At 41.2% G+C, this 20,045-nt stretch overlaps 1 protein-coding gene across 8 annotated transcripts in view; it reads right to left on the bottom strand.

The window, feature by feature from the left end:
• lrba (LPS responsive beige-like anchor protein) overlaps nucleotides 1–20,045 on the bottom strand; it is a 188,695-nt gene that overhangs the window by 43,109 nt on the left and 125,541 nt on the right. For all 8 annotated transcript variants that reach the window (XM_034897460.1, XM_034897488.1, XM_034897509.1 and 5 more), the window contains 6 exons: nucleotides 10,746–10,863; nucleotides 10,426–10,528; nucleotides 8,056–8,171; nucleotides 7,788–7,900; nucleotides 2,062–2,202; nucleotides 542–661 (listed from right to left, as the gene is read on the bottom strand). In XM_034897460.1, the coding sequence (XP_034753351.1) occupies nucleotides 542–661; nucleotides 2,062–2,202; nucleotides 7,788–7,900; nucleotides 8,056–8,171; nucleotides 10,426–10,528; nucleotides 10,746–10,863 (711 nt within the window). The remainder of the gene's footprint in view (nucleotides 1–541; nucleotides 662–2,061; nucleotides 2,203–7,787; nucleotides 7,901–8,055; nucleotides 8,172–10,425; nucleotides 10,529–10,745; nucleotides 10,864–20,045) is intronic.

The raw sequence follows: 20,045 nt of genomic DNA, 5'->3' as shown, positions 1-20,045 counted from the left end.
GGGGGGTGAATGCAATCAAGCGCCAAAACCCCCAACACCACCGCTGTTCCCCACCCCATCCAGTGACCCAGTGCCAGGAGACCAAGCAAAACCCAGCTTTGACATAGAATGTCTGACTGTAGTCGTAAATGTTTTAGGAGCGCAGTTAAAGTGTGCACTGGGGGTTCGAAGGCCTTCCGTATGAGAATGACCTGTGCTGTTGCAGGGCAGATCCAACAGCCCAGTAGAGTTTGGGGGCCCAATGGGCAGTGATTCAAGTCCAGGTTATAGCTGGCTGAATCTGAGACGGACAGCTGGGACAGATGAGGATTAGTCTAACGCTTTGATCAGAAGACCAGGAAGCTTTCATTGCATAGGGACAATGATTGGTAGTGACTGGACATTACTCTTTTGAAACCTTTTCTTCTATTTCTGTAAGGGTGCTGGATGGGGATTTATTCTCCTGAAGTGCTCAGTCATTTATCTCTTCTATCTTCTAACCGTCTTACAAGTAAACCAGGAAAGTATTATATGCGTGCTTGCATCAATGTGTGTACAGTACCTTAACATCAGATGTGTCTCTCTGGCAGTTCCTCCAGGCCCGAGACACTGAGGAGAAGGTGCGGTCAGCGTGGTCAAACTTCCCTCCTTGGAAGTTGAGAAAAAATGTGGTAAAGGGTTCCTGTTGATTAGAAAATGAAATGCTTTAAATATGCTCTTTGGATTCAGCTGCTGTAATGGGCTAAAATGAAATCCTTTGTTGTGCAATCAAAACGTGGAGTAAAAGCCGGTGGTGCTTGCGGCTTAATACAGTACTAGCTCATTTTGTACCAAAATCTACTCTTTTTACACTCCCTTCAACAAACAGGAATCCAAAAATGAACAATAAAAATAACAATGATCCCAGTGAGATGCTAAAGCCAGTACACTTGTGCTACTGATGCATTTCTAATCATGTATAATCTTGTTAGGACAGATCAATAGCTGTCTCTCTGTCGCAATAGCCCCCAAGTGACATGGACACAATATGCTTGGCCAGAGCAGCAAACTAATACTGTAGATGGCTAATTACGTTCAGCCCGAAATGACATACACCTCATTTGTTTAAAATATGTAGGTGGTTAACCATATTGTATCTCGTTGTGTGGATAAAAACAACAGAAGAGGATTAGGCGCAATGTAAACTCTCCCAAATAACCACAAAATACACAGGAATAGTTTGCATTTACTGCAACAGTTTTCAGTTAGTCTCTGATGTTACATTTGATCTGAAAGTTATAAGTGAGGGTTTCTGGTAGAGTGGCTTTAGCGTAAGCCCGCTAATGATGTGCAGGGATCAATGAGGTAACTCTACTGGGAGTCACTGAGACAGTGAGCTACTTGGGACAATAACAGGAGAAAACTGCACGTTGGAGAAACTTAGTAACCTCCCTCTCCCTTGAGTGCAGTATGGAAAGATTGATGGCATCTATTCAACAAAAGGTACCGAATGAGAGCACTCCGGTGCACAATGTACACTGCATATACTATTAAAAACAAAACAAAATCACATATAATATATGGTATTCCTTAAATATTTTAATATTGTGCTTGAGGGGATTTTTCCATTGCAGACATGTAATTTCAGTTTTGTTGTTGATTTATTATAACATGGCCACAACGTACAGTACAATAATATATATATGCAAGAATAAATAAGGAACAATATGCATGTGATGCAATATTTAGCATACATATACTCTCAATTTAATATAAACAAATGTGTTTCTAGGAAGTATGTGCCTAATTAACAATAACTGAATGATGTTAAACCCCAGAGGGAAAATCATAACATTAAAGTAACACATAAGTTTTATATTCATTTTGCTCTGCATAATTCTACTTTGAAAACTCAGTGGAAGTGGAGCCTTTTCACAGTCAGTGTATGAGCTGCATTATTTATAAGTCAAAGAGCAATATCCTGGCCTACACATATGCATACATATATTCTTTTGGACTGATATATTATTTTTTATGATTTTTATAACACTATTAAAAGCAGCAACAAAGAAGGGTATTGCCAGTATTTTAAATTGCACTTACAATGCGCAGTAGCCACATCATGGTGAAGCTGGAGGTGGAATAGTGGGTGCCATAGTGGAACTTCGGCACCTGATCATCATCCCAGGACTCATATCGGTCTGAAAAGAATGCTGCCCTCTTGGGGTTCAGAGCACCAATGGGCTATGGAGAAATTCAAACATAAAACACATTTTCATACATATTTAAAAAGAAAAAAAAAAATCTGCAACCTCTTTTGCCTGCTGCTTGACATTAAAACAGAGGAAAAGACGAGAATTGACAAACACACAGGCGTGTCATAGCAAAGGGGAAGCAGGAAAGGATGACTGAATTTGACTGAATACATTCACGGACCACTCTTTGCAGCATAACAGTTGCAAGGCAAATGAAGCTAGTAACCTTTGTGCAATTTCAAATGAATATTAGATGATGTTTCCCTTCAGACAGAGATCAATCCTTTCCCACAGAGTGCTTTTTAGAGGCTGTGAAACTGAGCCCCCGCAGCTGTAGTCTGTCAGAGAAAACTAATGTGCTCCAATGAAAGAGTGCCTACAAGGAATATCAATAGCAAGGCTGTGGGTTCCTTTAATTTCTACTTTTATTAATCTGTAACTAATACACTGGTCACGAGCCCTCTTTGTAGTCTAGAAAAATGGTTAAGTTGCATTAATTTCCCATCGCTCCACAAAACCAATAACCCTGGGCTGCTCGGCAATTATTTAAATACTCATTTATAGAAATCACTTTCGAGCTGGTTCAATTTTTATTGGTCTTCTGCTGGCTGTGCCTCATTCCCTCAACCCCCCCCCCCCCCCCCCCCCCCCCTTTCATTGCTCTCCCTCACACACACACACACACACACACACACACACACAGAGCAGATCAATGGTAATGGAATGATGGCCTTTTGAGGATGAGGGCCTGGTAGGACGTGGATCAATTGGATCTCTTTCATATCATACGGTGCCTGTCACAGCAAGACTCATCCAGGGCCAGGCATCAGTATTGATTTGTGATATGGCCACTGTTTTATTTCAGTGCAATGGGGCATGCTTGTGTTCATGTATTTGTGTGCAGTGGGAGTGATGCACACAGGTTTTGTGCAGAATTGGTTGCTTTTTTAGGTTCTGTGTGTACATGTATTTGGTAATTTTGTAACTAGTGTTCCTGAGTGTGCGGATTTACACGGTGAAATGCCTCGTGCCACCGCACTGTGCAGCTCTGTGTTGACAGTGATCCACTGTGGGCTTCCTCAGGGCCACTGGGGGTGGGTGAGTACACACAGTGAATTATACATCAGGCCCATTGCTCTGATTTATAGCCCTAATAACAGTCGGCTCATTAAAAAAAGAAAAGGGAGAGAAGGCATATAAAATAAAAAAAAGACTGAAAGTGCCACAGTGACAGAGCGAGCGGGAGAATTGTGTGTGAGTGCATGTGGGGGCTGTTGGTTTGCGCGAGCCCGACATTGTTTACTGCTGTAAATTACTGTGAGGCTAGCGCGCAGCTTACAGTAGCTGTAACAGACCGGCGGTGATGGCGCCGTACATCAGAGGAGAGTGGCCGGCAGTGTGCTGATAGACCGCCTGCTGCCGCACCACCACAGATTGGCATAATATGTCTAGGCAAAGAATAGCGCTCTGGTGAGGACTCAGATAAATGAACCAATCTTGTAGTTTTAATTAGAATAGAGAGAAAGCTACGGAAAGAAAACGTGCTGCTATTTGAAGGGGAAACCATCATGGAATTAATCTTGGATTAGTCCTGATCAGTTCTTTGTCAACAGTGTGGGGTTGCAAGGCCATTTAAAGAAATTTTGATTAAAAAAAAAATAATTAGTTACTACCTCAAGAGCCTGTAAATCAAAAAAAAAAAAATGAACATGTTTTGGACAGCATTACTGATCAGATTTAAGTTTAAAACAGATTTAAACTGATAGTTGAGATTATACATAGTGCTTCCTGTATGCCTATCTATCTAAAATATCCTTCAGAGTGAATAAAATGTTCATGTATACACAAAGAAAAAAAACACAGCCTTACAGAACAACAAGGATTTTCCTGAGAACTCTTATAAGGACATTATCCAAAGCTACTTTGCTTTTAAAACAATAATGGGTTACCGGTGATGAAGTCTAATAGCTTACCAACGATTTGAGCATCACCTCGACTTTGAGTCATAAATCAAAAGAGCCTTTTGAAAGGAGTGTTTATGTATAATGTCCTATTTAAACAGTGAAAATGGTGTGGAGGGCCTGGGGGATAAACATATGGGGCACGTATGGTGAAATCAATACACCATTAGCTGATGTGGCTGTGAGTAGTAGGTTATAGCACAAAGGTACAGGGAACGCTTCATAAATCCTCACCATTTCTGTTGCTATGTAAATGTAGACTACGTAATCTTTGATTAGGGGGCTAACAATTCTTTTGTTTGTTGTTTGTTAATTAAAAGTGGACCAACAAGAAGAGTGACCATGCTTTTGCCTTCTGTGGAATTGTATAACGCGATTGACCAATTACAATTGGCCTAAAACTATCTATATGTAGGACAAGTGCATTTTTGTGGAGGAATGTGTGCAGAACTGGGGTGTATGGAAGGGTAGAGGAGAGTTACAACACTTGGAGTCAGTTCTAGTGTGTGCTTATCGTGACTACAATGTTATCTCGCGGGTCGACGTTTGATGTCAGGTTGAGGTTAGAGTTTATGATAAGAAAGTCCCTGGGGTCAGAATGGCTCTGGCAGCAGGGAACATAAATTCTGTGTGGCCTCTGTTGTGCTGGGAATGATGACAGTGTGTGACACAAACACACACTCACACACACGTTCTTGGCAATTTGGCTTCTCAATGTCACTGGAGGCTTCTCAGATGACCTGTTTCTATATGAGACAACCCAACCAATGTGACATAAGGGGGGGAATAAGAGAGATGTGGATGGTGAGAAGCAGCGTGAGAGGCACACAAAACGAGAACGAAAACTGGGACGATGAAGAGGAAACAAAGCAGAAGGAAGAGGAGAAACTAAGGAAGGTAGTGAATGATGCAGACACAGACAGACAGAAAAAAAACGAACAATGAAGGTCAAAACATCTGGATGCACAGAGAAGAAACAGAGCACAAATGATTGTGGGTGCAGAATATGAGGGTGGGGGTGGATTTGTGGGGCTTTGCAGTGCTGCTTGCCCTTTTCCAGACACTGCAGTTTGACACGGTCCAGTGGTCATACACTGATATCACATGTGTGTCAACAACATGAATAAAACAGATGTAATAAAGATTGGCCCCGCTCCCTCTCTTCCTTTTTTCTCAGCTGCTATTCTGATCTCTGAGGAGAAAAGAAGCACGACAGAAGAACTGCTAATTATGTTGTTCTTTCTTACACTTTCTCATCCTCTTTCTCTAAGATTGTCTTTCTGTTTCTCCCCCTTTCACCAATCTTCCCTTCATTTCACTTAGTCCCTGGGGCTGCGAAGCTTGACTGTGCACAGAGGCGGAGTTGTCCGAGCTCAAAGACAGTGTAAAGAAGAAGAGCAAGAGGCAGAAAGGAGCTAGAAGACTGAAGGAGGGCTGTGTGCATGCATGGATGCGTGTGTGTGTGTCAAGTACAACTGTCACATTTCAGCCTACTGGGCAACATGAAGCCAGATAAACAGAGGAATTATGCGGTTTCATACAGTGGGGAAAGCTACACTGGGAGGGATAAAAACAGAGACGCAGAGGAGCAGATTGGAAGTGAAAGCAGGACTGGGGAGAACCTAAGGGACAATGTGTTGAATGTGGGGCTGTTTGAATCTGTATGACAGGGCTGTGTGAGTGGATGGTTCCTGTGTTTATAGTACTGTATATGTGCAGGGCTCCTGTATTGCAATGGATTATTCCATGTAGAGGTTATATATTGTATGTTTTGAAGGTTAAATGCATTTTAATGAATGCTTGGCTAAAGGCTCACACACCAGAATTTGTAACTACAACATACTAGTTAATACTTCCCATATCAATGGAATGGCCCCTTGGCTTGCCATCATTATATAGTTGTGTGACAAGGGGGCTATGGCCTTGTTCAGACTGACAAAAAGCACTGCATCCAAAAAACAACTGCCAACAGGGAGAGAACAAAGAGGGCCCTGGCAGAATAAACACTGGGATTTCTGTCACAATAGACATTTTGCTCAACATCATTATGCATCAAATGCACAGCACTGCCAATAAACATATATGTAAACACGCAATGCTACTGTTATAAGAAAGAATAAATATACCTAAATAGTCATAAATCTGGAGCTGCAAAATCCAGTTTCATAGTGTTAGAAACCACTGTGCAGCTTTTTTGGCATTCAATCGGCCTCTAAAGACATGGATGTATTACAAAAATTGGACTTCGCTGATATTTGATTATGTCACCCAGGCCTACAGCAACTCACCAACACAGCCACATGCGTTTAAAAAAAAAAAAAACACAATTCTGTTTTTGGTTTCAACAGGCCTTGCTGTAATATTTTCCATTCCGTCTCACTAGATGAGTACCTCCACCTCTCCATCACCCTGCATGAAGATGGGATGCTCTCAGGACCTGAAGGAGTGTAACTCTGAAATGCATTTCCTCCAACGTACCCCCCCTGTCCATTAACACATGCCTTTTTGTTTCCATGGCGGATTTATTCAGTCCTTTTAGTTCCAGCAGCTAGACAGTCACTCTATCATCTCACTCTAAAACTAATCCTCTGTCCTCCCACCGCTGGACAACATTACGCACAACTGATGTTCAGTATTACAAGGGGAGCTGGAAAGGAAGTAGGAGTAGATTCTTCACCTTTTTACTGTATGTGTGGAAAAGACAGGGAGATCATGCAAGTAAATAATTACATGTCTACTTACAACATGGGGGAGAATCTTTTTAGCAGTTTTAGCAATGTGAGTGTGTGTATTTATGTGCCAGGGAGCATCTCAGGGCAGGTTTCATTGTTTTAAGCCCAATCACTTGATGCCTGGAGCTACCAGGGAGCATTACTTCACTTCCTGGGGTGTTGCAGAAGGTCAGACTTGAAAGAATTCAATTACAAAGTTTGAATTATGGGCCAAATATTAATTTGGCCCAATTAATCATACTGATTATCTGGGATGTATGTCAGCTGCAATTTTGGGTGACACTATTAACACAATTTCAAAAAATGAAAGTGTGCAAACTACTGGAACCAAGCCCCTTTCATGGGGATGGGGCATTTTCCTAAATAGGGTCATGTGTAAATGGGAGCATGGAACAATATGCAAGGAAATCTTTGCCACAAATTTCCTAACTCAGGACCTAGTAACATTCCCAGAAAAATGCTGGTATAGCTGTGAAGCATTGCAGGGACAAGCACTTTTGGGCTGTCCCTGCCCCCATCTATTCTAGCATTACCATAGCAAGTGTAAAACTGCGCATGGCAGAAATGTCTGCTGCATGTGTAAATAGTGAAAATCACTAGAGGTGCCCAAAGGTTATCTAAGTAATTTACCAGAAACTGTTTGTTTTCTTTCTCTTTTTTTTTTTTTTTTTTAAACTATGCAGTAACTTTTAGTCCTTTGAGAACTAAACAACCAAATATTTGAGATACTGAATGAGGACAGAGTTACACCTGTGAAAAGATAGCAATCAGCCACCAGTGATTAAAGAGCTGGTTCACTAATCTATGATCAATAGCAATTACATGGCGACAAAATGGTCTCACACACACACACACACACACACACACACACACACACACACCTTGGACAGATCTCTGAAGTTGCTGGGCAGAGTGAGGTCAAGTTCCTCTGAGTCGTAGTTTGTGATAACCCAGGGGAAGACCGGGTACTGGTTTAGGTCATTATAGGTCCGACCTGGCGGAAGGAAAAAAAAGTGAGAAAATTGAGAAGGATTATACAAATCATGGTATCAAGGATTAACAACTCTCAACATGTTTTCTGTGTACATTTCCTCTATCGGCAGGTATGCGCCACAACCTGCAATAACATCGCGCAGGTCGTGTTCTCACCAGAGATGGTGTTGAGAAAGATGAGGTAATCAAAGTTGGATATCTCACGGCGTTGCCAGCGCTGGGTCATGTTGGATGCCTTGAATAGCTGCTTTGGTGTGGCCAGAGAGATACGTCTACAAAGAGAAAACTATATCAAAACACTTATTTGCCATTTAAGTGTTTCTGGCCCTGGTAGCACATAGTGTGGAGTAGTAGTACAAAGACAAAGTTAGTCACCACATCAGAAGAACAGCAATTAGCAGACCGGAAAAAAAGCCTTGGGCTTCTCAGACTTTTGCAATACAAATGTCATTATGTGAAAAATCTTTTGAACTTACACTCTTGCTAATTAAGAAGACAAATATGCAATAAATTGGTTTGAATACACATATTTGCGTGCATTTGTGCACACACAGAGCTCAGGGCATGATGTATGCAATAGGACAAAAACAAATGACCCCCAATCCAATTAAAACAAAGGAAAATGATGGAATTAATCACTGTCAGGGTGTGAGATTATAGTCATTAGACCTCTCAAAGGAAAAAAAAACGTGAGTGTACTACAAGACACGCTATTCTTTATATTCTGTATTGTCCCCAAGCAATAATGTGCATTAACATACTTTCTTTGTAGGTGTCTACATTTTCTTCTTATCTATTGTAGATCAAGTCACAATTAACTGTAAGCACCAAGAGGAAAGAAGTCAGAGGTTGCATGATATTGGCAAAATTGCTTTAAAAGCACAAGGATTATATCCAATTATGAGCAACCATATTCCATATTACATGGGTAATGAAGTGTGGTTGTGCAATTATTGTCATAGCACTATGGACATTAAACTAATTTGTGCTGGCTGTATGTGCTGTCTGTATTAGATGGTGTGCGTGCGTGTGTGCATCCTACATCCACACTTTTTTTTTTTTACTAAAGAATTACTGGACCCACTTTTTTTACCCAGATCGATTACATCGACTTCAATGTTCACCGTTATTATTGCTACATGCAGAATTTTTTGTTTCCCAACATTGAGAAAACATTTCCCACAGATTCAAAATCTTCCCGTCTAACATGCCCTGAAAAAAGAAACAAATCCCAATATGGGAAAGATTTATACTTGACCGCGTCTTTGAATTTGGTTTGGACTCTTTAGTCTGACTTACAGAAACCGGCAGTTTCTGTGTATGCTTTTGTGCAAACTTTTAAACAAAACGCTGGGAAAATATTTACTTTTCTTGAGGTTGTTTCTTCATTTTTTGTCCTTAGCCAAATCAAGCGTGTAAGGATAGAGGGCATCCTATGCTGTATATATTGCAAAGTCCTTTGAGGCGAATTTGTGATTGTGGGTTATATAAATAATACTGACTTAATTACACCTTTTCCACCATTTAATGATTCAAACTAATCTTTAGCTAGCTGCATCACGTAATTAAAATATGCCATAAAAGGAATCATACACTAAGACTTCCTGGGCATTAAGGAGTAAGAACACATGCCAGCAGCTGGGTTGGGCTTGGCTTCAGCACGGGCCGGACACCGAGCAGACATGATGTGAGGGAGGGCGAGGGCGAGGGAGGGCTGTGCCCTGCAGGCTTACAAGCAACCTATTGCTTCACACTGATGGAAATAAATAAATGAACTGGACTGTGTTTGTGTGAAGCCAATTATGTTTGGTGGGTGTGAGGAACCAGCGGGAGAGACGGACAAATCAGTGAGCAAACCCCTGTGTGCATGCAACAGCAAGAAAAGGAGGGAGGGAGGGAATTTACTTCGGAAATTCATGGTGTATAAGTAACAATAGTGGGAATAGGGCTGCATGATTATGGCCAAAATGATAATCATGACTATTTTGATCAATATTACATCACTATTAATTATCACAATTTGTTGATTAGAACCAAAAGTCATTTTATTGTCATATAAGCTATTTATAACCGCTCTCCCATCCATAAAACAAAAGGTTGCGTTTACTTGTAAACTGGTAAACCTTGTGACCGACGTAATAATATATATGAAATTTTCCTCCCGTTACTCTGTCCTCTGCGACATCTAGAAACTAAGCTGCGTGGTGCAGGGAACAACTCCGACTGGCAAATGATCAGACAGTGGTTTACGGGGCGGTAGATGAGCTTTGCAAAAAAATTGCTTTTAAAATAAGAACTGATTACACAAATTTGATTGTGGGAAGCCAAAAATCGTGATCAAAATCCGATTAATTGTGCAGCCCTAGTGTGAATGCTCCCTTTATCCACCATTGTCTTTCAAAACCTTTAATAGTCTGATCTGTTCAGATGTGGTGCTGTATGTGTCGCACACAGCCCTGCAGTGAATGTTTAGAATCAACACAAAGAGACGTGTTGTGCATTTCCGTGTCTAGCTGTAAATCTCACCTGGTCTGTGGAAGGCCAAAGTTCGTGCCCACCCCAACACGAGGAAGACTGTGGACCACCTTCTTGACCATAGCTGCATCTGGGAAGTTGAACATGACCGCCGCTGTGGAGAGGCACAAAAAAACATTGTTTTCCTTTTATCATATTAGGGGGTTATCTGCATATTCCCTATGTGGCATTAAATCCGCACACTGCCACTCAACGCTTGATAAGAGCGTCTATGGTGTTATTACACCAAGAAATGTGTATGTAGATCTACCAAGGTGGCAATAAAAACGTGAAATGGTCACATAGAAGGTAATTATCAGGTGTTGTCTTACTTCTGTTGGCCATGAAGATTTCCAGTGCTGTATTCTGCAGTAGGTAGCGTCTGGTAAAGACAGAGCGGATCTCTGTGAACAGCCATTTTCCGTGAAGACCTTCTGTATAGGCCAGAATCTGGGAGACAGGACAGGAAAGGAGAGACCAAAGGGACAGGGGTTGAATGCAAAGGGGATAATGAAAATGAAAAGAAAAGAAAGGACATTTTAAAAAGAAAGAGACCAGAGGAAGGGAAGAAGAGCAGAAAGGAGGGGAGGTCAGTTCATTTTTCACACAGTGGTGATGGCACGACGGCCTGAACAGCACGATTAATGTCTTATATTGATCAGCCTCAATGAAAAAGAGATCCCTTCAGCGAGAGAATGGGCGCTATTCAGCTGAAAGGAGTGAAGGAAACGTTTAGTTCACTAAAAGGTAATCCATATCACAGCATCCAGGTGAGCAGAAAATGACAATATACATATAAGAAACAAAAGAAATGTTGTTCTGATATACAATAATGGTTTAATGTGACAAGGATGAGTTTAGGAGCCTATTTTAAGCTAATCATCTGATTAGACATTTTCTTTACTTCCATAGCAGAAACTGACACATGGGGTCAAACAATATTATGAAAGATGAATCCAGATTTTATTTTTTTTATTTTTAAAGGCTTCAATGAGTTTAGCTTAAATCGGTCCCCATGGAAATTGCGGTGGCTGTCAGAGTGACTTGTTCTGCTGGCTGCCACAGCGCCTGAGAGATCCAGATGCTTGGCCCTGCACCTGATATTTGTACTCCTACTAATACGGCACTTAGATTTACTACTAACCTACTGAGCACTGCTTTGTTAACTAGGCTTTTGTTTCAGCTTTTAGCTACAAAGGCGTCTACTGACAGGGGGCATACAGGGAGGTGGAAGAAAGGTAAAAGGGGCACTTTAGGTTGTCACAGCACGGTTCAGAGGCTGTGTTATTAATCAAAAATATTCAAATGTGAGCTAGCAAGCTTGGACAAGTGTTAAGTTAAAGGAGCTCATTAAAAGGCGGGGGACAGCAGAGGGGACCAGCTGAGGCCTTTGCCAGCCAGAGAACAGCCTCTCCCTCGTTGTCTCTACGAGGAATAAGATCTGCCTGCATCACAGACTCACTTCAAAGTCTCTGGAGTTCAATTAAATGTGGATTAGGGGCTTGGAGAAGCTGGCTGGGGCTGCAACCGCCAGCCTCCCATCTTCCTTAACAGGGGCTCAAGATGACTATACCAGTCACCATCAGCCGCTCTCACAACAGCAAACACCTTTTTTATCATCAAGGAACAATTATTTTATAAGGTAAACTACTGTGAGAAGTGAAAAGAAAACCCTTAAGCAAAGATGTTAATTTCACTTTCATGTCTGTAAACAAATATGAAGTTACAGCCAGCAGCCGGCTTACTTAGCTTTGCACAAAGACTGCTAGTCTGTTCAAAAGGTAACAAAATCCAATGTCTGCAAAGTCTTAATTTCCAAGGTTGCAGAAAGATAAATAGTTATATAGCAGTAAAAGTAGGAATGGAATTAAACATTTATAAACACAATAGTATGAAGAGAATATGCATAGATGTGTTTTAAGATAAGATCATGTCATGTGATTTGTTTCCACATACAGGATTTGTATATTGGAAGTATGCATTTGTAACTATATAAAAGTCTGTCTATATAGATCATTAGGGTCATAACTAAGCCTGTTATGAGTGGATGCAATTGAATTTAGCTGACAAACGGGCTGAGACACCTGAATAGTTTTTCTCTACTGACAGACTTGATAGCTTTCAGATTAGCTTGTCAAGAATGCTACTGAAATCCTAGTCTCGCATTGCCAAACCTTCCTCCACAGCGCTACAAAGGAGGGTCCGGCTAGTCCACACAGGAATCTGGAATTGGAGACAAATGTGCTCTAGTGCCAAGGGCGGTGCCAAGCGGGGCCACAGTGTCGCTGCAAAATAGCCTCGGGAAGGAACTTGTTTTATTGGAACGTGTTGTGGAACAGAAAGATCAGATTGGACAGATAGTCTGGCTAGCTTTCTGGATTTACCCTTCAGAGATCTGGAGAGCAGTTAACCATAGTCCTCACAAATCTACCGTAGATAAAAAATTACAACCCAAAGAAAGGGGGAGGTAACGGACACTGAAAACCGGTGGAATTTCCCACAGAACGAGAGCAATTCTGGAAGTGGAACGTCATGGAAATAGACTACTGAAATCCCAGTACATTTCATTACCAACCATTTCATCTCAAGTTCTTCAAAGAAACCGCTTCTCTGCTTCTATCTGATCAAGAAAAAAAAATTACTGTTTTGAGATGTATGAGTGGATGCTTGGAGAGTAACCTTTCACCTCCAAAAAGGGAGTGGCTGACTCATTTCATCCCCCGGAGTACACTGATAGACCTCACGATGGATGTCAAGAAGATGCCCAGGGCTGACGTGATAAAGTTGCAGTCTCTGATTCCATAGATAGATATGACAGCAGCGGAGGCAGCAGGATATCATATCTGTCTCTGGACCAATGAATCTCCTGCAATGCTATAAATAGCACTCTATGTTCCAGAGATCATTGTCCCTATCGGCGGCGCCCTTTCCCTTGCAGATGAAAAAGCTGAGTGGGTGACAAGGAGCGTGACAAACTATCCGTGCAGTAATGCTCTCGTCGTTTTGACCATGTCTGAACAAATTACAATGGTGTGGAGGTTATTGTCCGAGCTGGAGTTATGGCTGAACCAGCTTCCTCTGTGATAAATAGTGATGGTGGAACTGGATCAGTCAGGCTCAAAGAGACGAGATTGCTACAGAAGAAGAAGAGGATTTCTTTTTTAAAAAGAACCCCAAAGCCATTCACAGGTTATCACATTTACATTTTACTATCTGAACAAAAAAGGGTTGTTCAGTTTTCAAAAAATCTCTTTTTTTTATAAACTGATTGAGGTTGAGAATAGGACCGAAGATTCCTTATAGGGAACACCAAAAAAAGCTTTTACATCAATGTGACTGGTTGAGTATGAAGCACGGTTTTATTGATGTTTCATTTCATGTGGAACATTATCCATGGATTCAGCTCTGGTGTGTCCTGAGATCAATTTCAAAGCGTCACGCGAGAAGACACAGCCAAACAGAAAACAAAGGAACTCGTCTTGATTGCAATGCTTTTTTCTCCATCTCTTCCCTCCTCCTCTTTCAACCTGTTTGTGCGCCGGGCGGCTGCTCATTTCTGAAGCACTGTCGTTTGTCTTTGTCGGATGCCCAAAAGACAGCGGAATGAAGAGGGACACATGAAGAGGGGCCGGGTGACTGTGGATGCGGTGCGTAACCACACACATGCACGCTCACAAACACACACACACGCACACACTATCACCGCCGAATCTCACAGACAGTCCTTGCCAGTGACTCCTCTCCATCACCCCCTTTCTGTCGCAAACCCGGTTTTCCTTTGTGTGTGTGTGTGTGTGTGTGTCTGTGTGTGTGTTTTTTGGGCTGCTAAGACACTTTAGTTGAAGCAACAGAAGCCACAGCAATTTACCATTTGTAAATAAGTAAATCCTTATTTGTCATAAAAACTAGTGTCGTTTTTGGTAAAGAAATGGTTAAAATTGGATTTACACACGGTTCGATAAGTGGTATATGCACAGTTGCTCGTTTAGTTTAATGTGATGTGCATCCTTGAAGGAAAATTAGGTGATTGAAGTTCAATTTGTCGCCTGTTATTAAGTATGTCTGCATGGCTGCCTCAGTTAAAGGATAATGGATGAGGAATTTATTATTACCTTTTGGTCAAATGAAGTGGTGTGGGAGATAAGGTGATGAAATTAATGAGCGGGAGGAAGAGCGGTGATCCATCAACATCAAAATGGAGACGAGGGACAAGCAGTATTGGGAGAACTTGATAGAATTCATTTAACTAAAAATAAAACCTGTGGACTTATCAGCATGTAGAGTTGCTTATTGCTTTTCATTTCCTTAACCCTGTCTACATCCACACTCCTCTACACCCACAACTCCACGTCACAAAATGATTTTTACATGCAAACTATGGACTGAGGTTGCAGATTTTGACAACTTGCAATAATTAAACGAGACTCCACCTTTTTCTTATTCAAAGTCACAAACACAAAGCAAACCACTGCTTATAGTTACATCAGCGCCATGCTCTTTGGCACTCTTCCTCACTTGACTGACTACAGAATCAAGCCATCTACGATAACCAGAGTTTCAGTGGACCGAGACGCTGACAGCCATTTTACTGCAGCGGCAAATGAGAAAGAAGTCGCAGGCAAACACAAGCGGACATTTAAGGACTTTTTGACACTCACCTGGTGCATCCACAAACATACCAGAGTTTACAACTCTAATAAGCTTCTTCTAGCTATTCCTTACCCACATACTTGTTTGCCTCCTCCCCCACTCACCTCAACCCCCACCCTCCTCTGTTCCACCCTGGTAAACAAGGCCTTGTCACCCACTCCCCATCAGTTAATGAGTTCATTGGACTAACGAGCAAGCAAAGGGCCCCGGCTCACTAACAAGGGTCTGTTGGCTGCCTGTGCCTCTGGACCAATCAGGACCCTCATCACCATTGACACAAAGCCTCCAAGAGCCCTCTGGAGCCAATTAAGACAGATTTTGCTTCTGAAATTGATTGATGGCCAGAAAAAAAAGGAGGACTGATATTACTGTACTGAAAAGAGGGACAGAAAGATGCATCAACATAATTTCACTGCAAAGATTTCTTGAAAGAATGTATTTCAATCAAAAGCCATTACAGAATCAAAGGAGTATGGTTGGTGATTAGGGGTTTGCAGGCTGCCTTTGGGCTGAATAGGCAAGTCATTCAAGAGGAAAAACAATGCTCCCTCACAGTAAGACTCTGGAATCATTCGACTTTAAAACAGCGCAGCCACATGACTCTGCTTTCACACTACAGCAGTTATCCTGTAGCCTTTGTGCCTCAGCAAGAGTAGGATTTAACAGACAAGCCTTGACACCCTCTCTGTCTAGTCATGTGCTCCATGACTGTTGAACTATGGGAGCAGTGTGGCTGGGCAAGGAGTGAAACTATAAAAAGGCATCATAGTGATATACCTGACTGTAGACCAATCAACAGTCAGGTTACCAAAACGCAAAAGGAACTTCTTTTTATTTTTTTTATTAGTTCAACCTCTTTGGAAAAGTTTGCTAGCTGGTGCTGAAAAGATTGCTGCCACTCTAATATCTACGAGTTGTATCAATCTCCTCATCAAACTCTCAGCAAGAAAGTGAATGAGCTCATTTTCCCAAACTTTAAACTATCGCTTTAATAACAACAATAAGCAGTCAGCAGTATATTAGTATAGTATATTATACATTATAGCTAGAATCTGTGTATAATTAGGAACTGAAAATACTGATTAATACTGACTAATGGAGGAATTGTCAACAGGCTTCAGTATAAGTAGTCAAGACCATTTGTGTCCACCAATGACTGATAGGTACAATTGTTCTAACATCATGTAACTAATTCAAGATGTAATCACTGGTCACACATAAAGGCCTATTTGCCTCGAGGGAAGTCAAACAAACTACAAGGTCAAAAAAAATAAACACAACTAAGAAGCTGCGCTGGAGTGTGAGAGAATTAAAGCAAAAATAAACAAGCCCAGCTTGCAGCAAGTGTGGGTTATGGAGCCTGAAGGCTCAAAGCATTCAGTCCCAAACGTCACCCAGTAAGAGTTTGCAATCCTTGAAGAAAGTCCCCTTTGAAAGGATCTGTGGGGCCACTTAGTCTGAATTTGGCCTAATAAGGATTAAACCCCTTTTGGGGCCTTTTCACTGTTTGCTAACAGGTTAGCTTTTTCTCCTTTCCTTTCCTTGGCTGCTTAGCCTTTTTCAAATGGGAACAAAAGAAAAATGTCTTGTGTGGGTTTAGGAAAATGCTGCAGTGGTCTAGGGGTTAATTGGTAGAGAAGTGAAGATTTCAGCGCATTAACTCATTAAACATTCAGCCTTTGGGCATAAGCTGTAAAGACAAAAAACCTCAGAAGGGCACATAAGATACTAAAGTGGCAAGACTAAACACTAATGTACTAGTTTACATAAACATGAAAATATGACGAGCCAAAAATCTTGGTAAATAAGACATTGTGAGACTTTTTTTTAGCAGTTAGAGTAATGCATATCTGGGCAGATTACAGAGAAAGCATTCAGAGATATGTATATATCTATATAAAATTGCTCTGCTATTTGTTTTTAAATATTTAAGATCAGCCCTTTTCTTTTGGTACCCTATCACAGCTTAGACTGGGGCTAAAAAAGGCAGAGTTAGTGGCTCAAAGGTGATAGGGAACAAAGGATGGATAAGGCCATATAAGTGAAGGGAAGAGGGGTGTGAAATGCAAAAAACATCCACAAATTGAGAGAAATACTTCTCTGCTGTAATGCATTCTCACGATACACGTTTATCAAACCTTTATCATTATGGACAGTGCAGTAAAGAAACGTCATGGTACACACAGTGCACATGGAACTAGAGCTAACTTAATACATAGTCTTTAACTGGACATCGATATCACAGCACCATAAACCGCAATAAAAACAAAGCTCAGCTTTGTACTAGGATATATATAGGATAGGAAGTATAGGATATATAAATACAAAATGCCTTCCTTGGCAACCAGCATACATTTAAGACCTTGATAGTACTGCAGGGCACCTGTTGAGAGTGCATTGAAAGAGCTTAAATACGTTCCTTAATTTGTCATGCTCATCACTAAACACTTGCAGATCAGCATAAGAAGTAAAAGAATGTATATGCTTTTCAATGATATTCAGAAAATCAATGAGACAAGCCAGAGCCACCACTGAAGCGCAGGAGGTGTTTTAGCCTCAATACTATTGGCCCTATAAGCTGCCATGGCAAACATCACACAGGTTAGGATCGCTGACCAGCTCCTATCGCATTCTCCCCGCTTTCCTTCAATCTCTCATTTTGCCATTTAGTGATGGATAGGCTTTTTTGGGGCTGGAGCAAGGCTTCGCTGAAGTAAATTCTTTTCTAATCCGCCTATTGTCACCAGCTTAAGAGGGTGTGGGGTGAAAAGGACACCCCTCTTAGGGAATTTGGGGTTGGTTGTCCCAAGCAAAAGAAGAGGGAGAGAATGGGATTTGTATAAAGGACCGGCTGTGACGATTTTTGAGAATTTGAAGGTGAGTCAATTGGAGCTACAGGTTTATCAGTGACAAGCATTTTTAGTTACTACTGTAATACAGTGAATTACATTAGAGAGCATTTCCAATACTCTGAAAGCAGATGAATTATGAAGTAATAAAATACAAATGAAGTACAACCAGATTCTTTGTACAATCTATGCCCTATTTGGTTGTAGATATTTAGGTTCTTCCTAGTAGAGGGTCTTTTGGGGGAAGGAGTTTATCCAATCAGAGGTCAGAGGGTATCGAATGCTGTACAGACTGCAATTTGTGATTTTCAGCTTTATTAATAAAACTGACTTAACATGACTTAAGCAAGAAATAATGGATTTTTTGAGGCAAAACAGGCTGTAAAAACAACTTTAACATATTATCACCTTATAAAGTTGTTAAATCAAACATGTTAGCAAGTAAGTTGCACATCCAGCAAACATGGAGCACCATTAGCATCCATTTGCAGTTGTGCTTTGGCCACCTGACGAATGCAAGTTCAATATTTACTCTCGTTGTAGCTCCTTTTGGTCTTATGTTATCCTTAAGGAAATATCTGTCTCAAGTTGCTTAATGTTACTTTGTTTACCAGGTGGTCTCTTTGCACTTCAGGCAGCAGGCGGTCCTAGTCTTGTCATTTTTGCCATTTCGTGAGAGCAATGAGAATGAACCAAAAGAAGTTTCAAGCTATAACAGCAAAACAATTAGTTGAAAGAAGCTTCTATTTGACTTAAAAAAATTGGAAACACTCTGTAAAGAGAACTACAGAGTTATTTGTATAAATATATTTGGGTTGGTGACAACAAGGGCCCCCTTTCACATTACATATGTGCATCTGAGTAATAAAAAGATTCAGAAAATGTACTTTAATTAAACTTGGCCTCAGCATTTCATTAGTTACTATACAGATTTATTATGACTGTGATTGCTGGTGTGGAACAAATTTGAAGTTCATCACCTTTTATTATTGAGTTGTTAAAAAAAGATGATAGGGAGGTTTAGAAAAGTCACAACAAGAAAAACTATCCTTTGATTTGACCTTATAGTATTAAACATCATCTGTATATTAGAATTGCTTATTTTACAGTACTGTATCTTATTCTACAGTCTTGGTTCATGCTGTTGTGCTGATTTCTCCTAGAAAGAAGTCTTGGATGAGTAAGTTATCTGCCGAATGTCCCTATGGATGTGCCATTTCCAACCAGACTGGATGGGTCATTAACCAAAATGGCAATGGAGGCACCAGAATTCAGCAATGTAACATTCTGCTCTCCGGCAAGTGAGATGTCTTTACACAGAGTGCACATCAATGCTATTGGCTTACCTTACAAAAGCACATGCATCAGGGCAGGACTATTCCTGATTTCTTGTAGAAATAAACAGCTAGAATAAATATGAAGTCCTAGTCCTGTCATTATGCCTTTGTGAGGCATTCAAGGATTAAAAAAAGATTAAAAGAAGCTTAACAACCCACATATTTACTCATATCCTTCAACATATGGATCTAGTTTTATCATCTGAAAGGCAGCACAGACCTTTCTGCCAAAACAAGAACACATTTACAATTCCAATTTCCAATATGCTTGGCTGGACATCGATCTTTCAATTGGAGCCGGGTGTCTCTCTGACCTCAGCTGAATAACAGAGGCTTGTGTGAACAGCAGGTACACAGGTGCTGATTGTAATATCAGTAGCCTACCAGGCAGACTGGCATCTATAAACAGGCCTATCCATCAGGCTGGAGTGTTCCTTTGACACGTGTGTCAGAGGCAGACGAAGGAAATAAATGATGGAGAGAGGGGATCAATCAAAGGAAGGGAGGGGAGGCACCTGCCCCCTGACTGGCCCAGTCAAGCCCAGAGAGGGAGCATGATGGAGGGGCTAGGCTCAGGTGCAAAGAGAGGGTGGCAGCTCTTTGTCTGGAGGTGGTTGGTTAAGTGTAGGCCAGGTCTCGGCAACAGTGGTCTGTGGTGTTGTTAAGGTCCAAAGTCAGGTCACAAACAGAGGGATAGAGAGGGCAAGCCTGTTTGTTAGTGAAAAGAGATGGGGTAGTTGTTTGTGTGTGCGCGCACACGTGCGTGTGTGTGTGTGTGTGTGTGTGTGTGTCTGTG

This window comes from Etheostoma cragini, chromosome 2, assembly GCF_013103735.1.
Source record: "Etheostoma cragini isolate CJK2018 chromosome 2, CSU_Ecrag_1.0, whole genome shotgun sequence".
Lineage (NCBI taxonomy): Eukaryota > Metazoa > Chordata > Actinopteri > Perciformes > Percidae > Etheostoma > Etheostoma cragini.
This window is presented reverse-complemented; position numbering and strand designations above follow the sequence as displayed.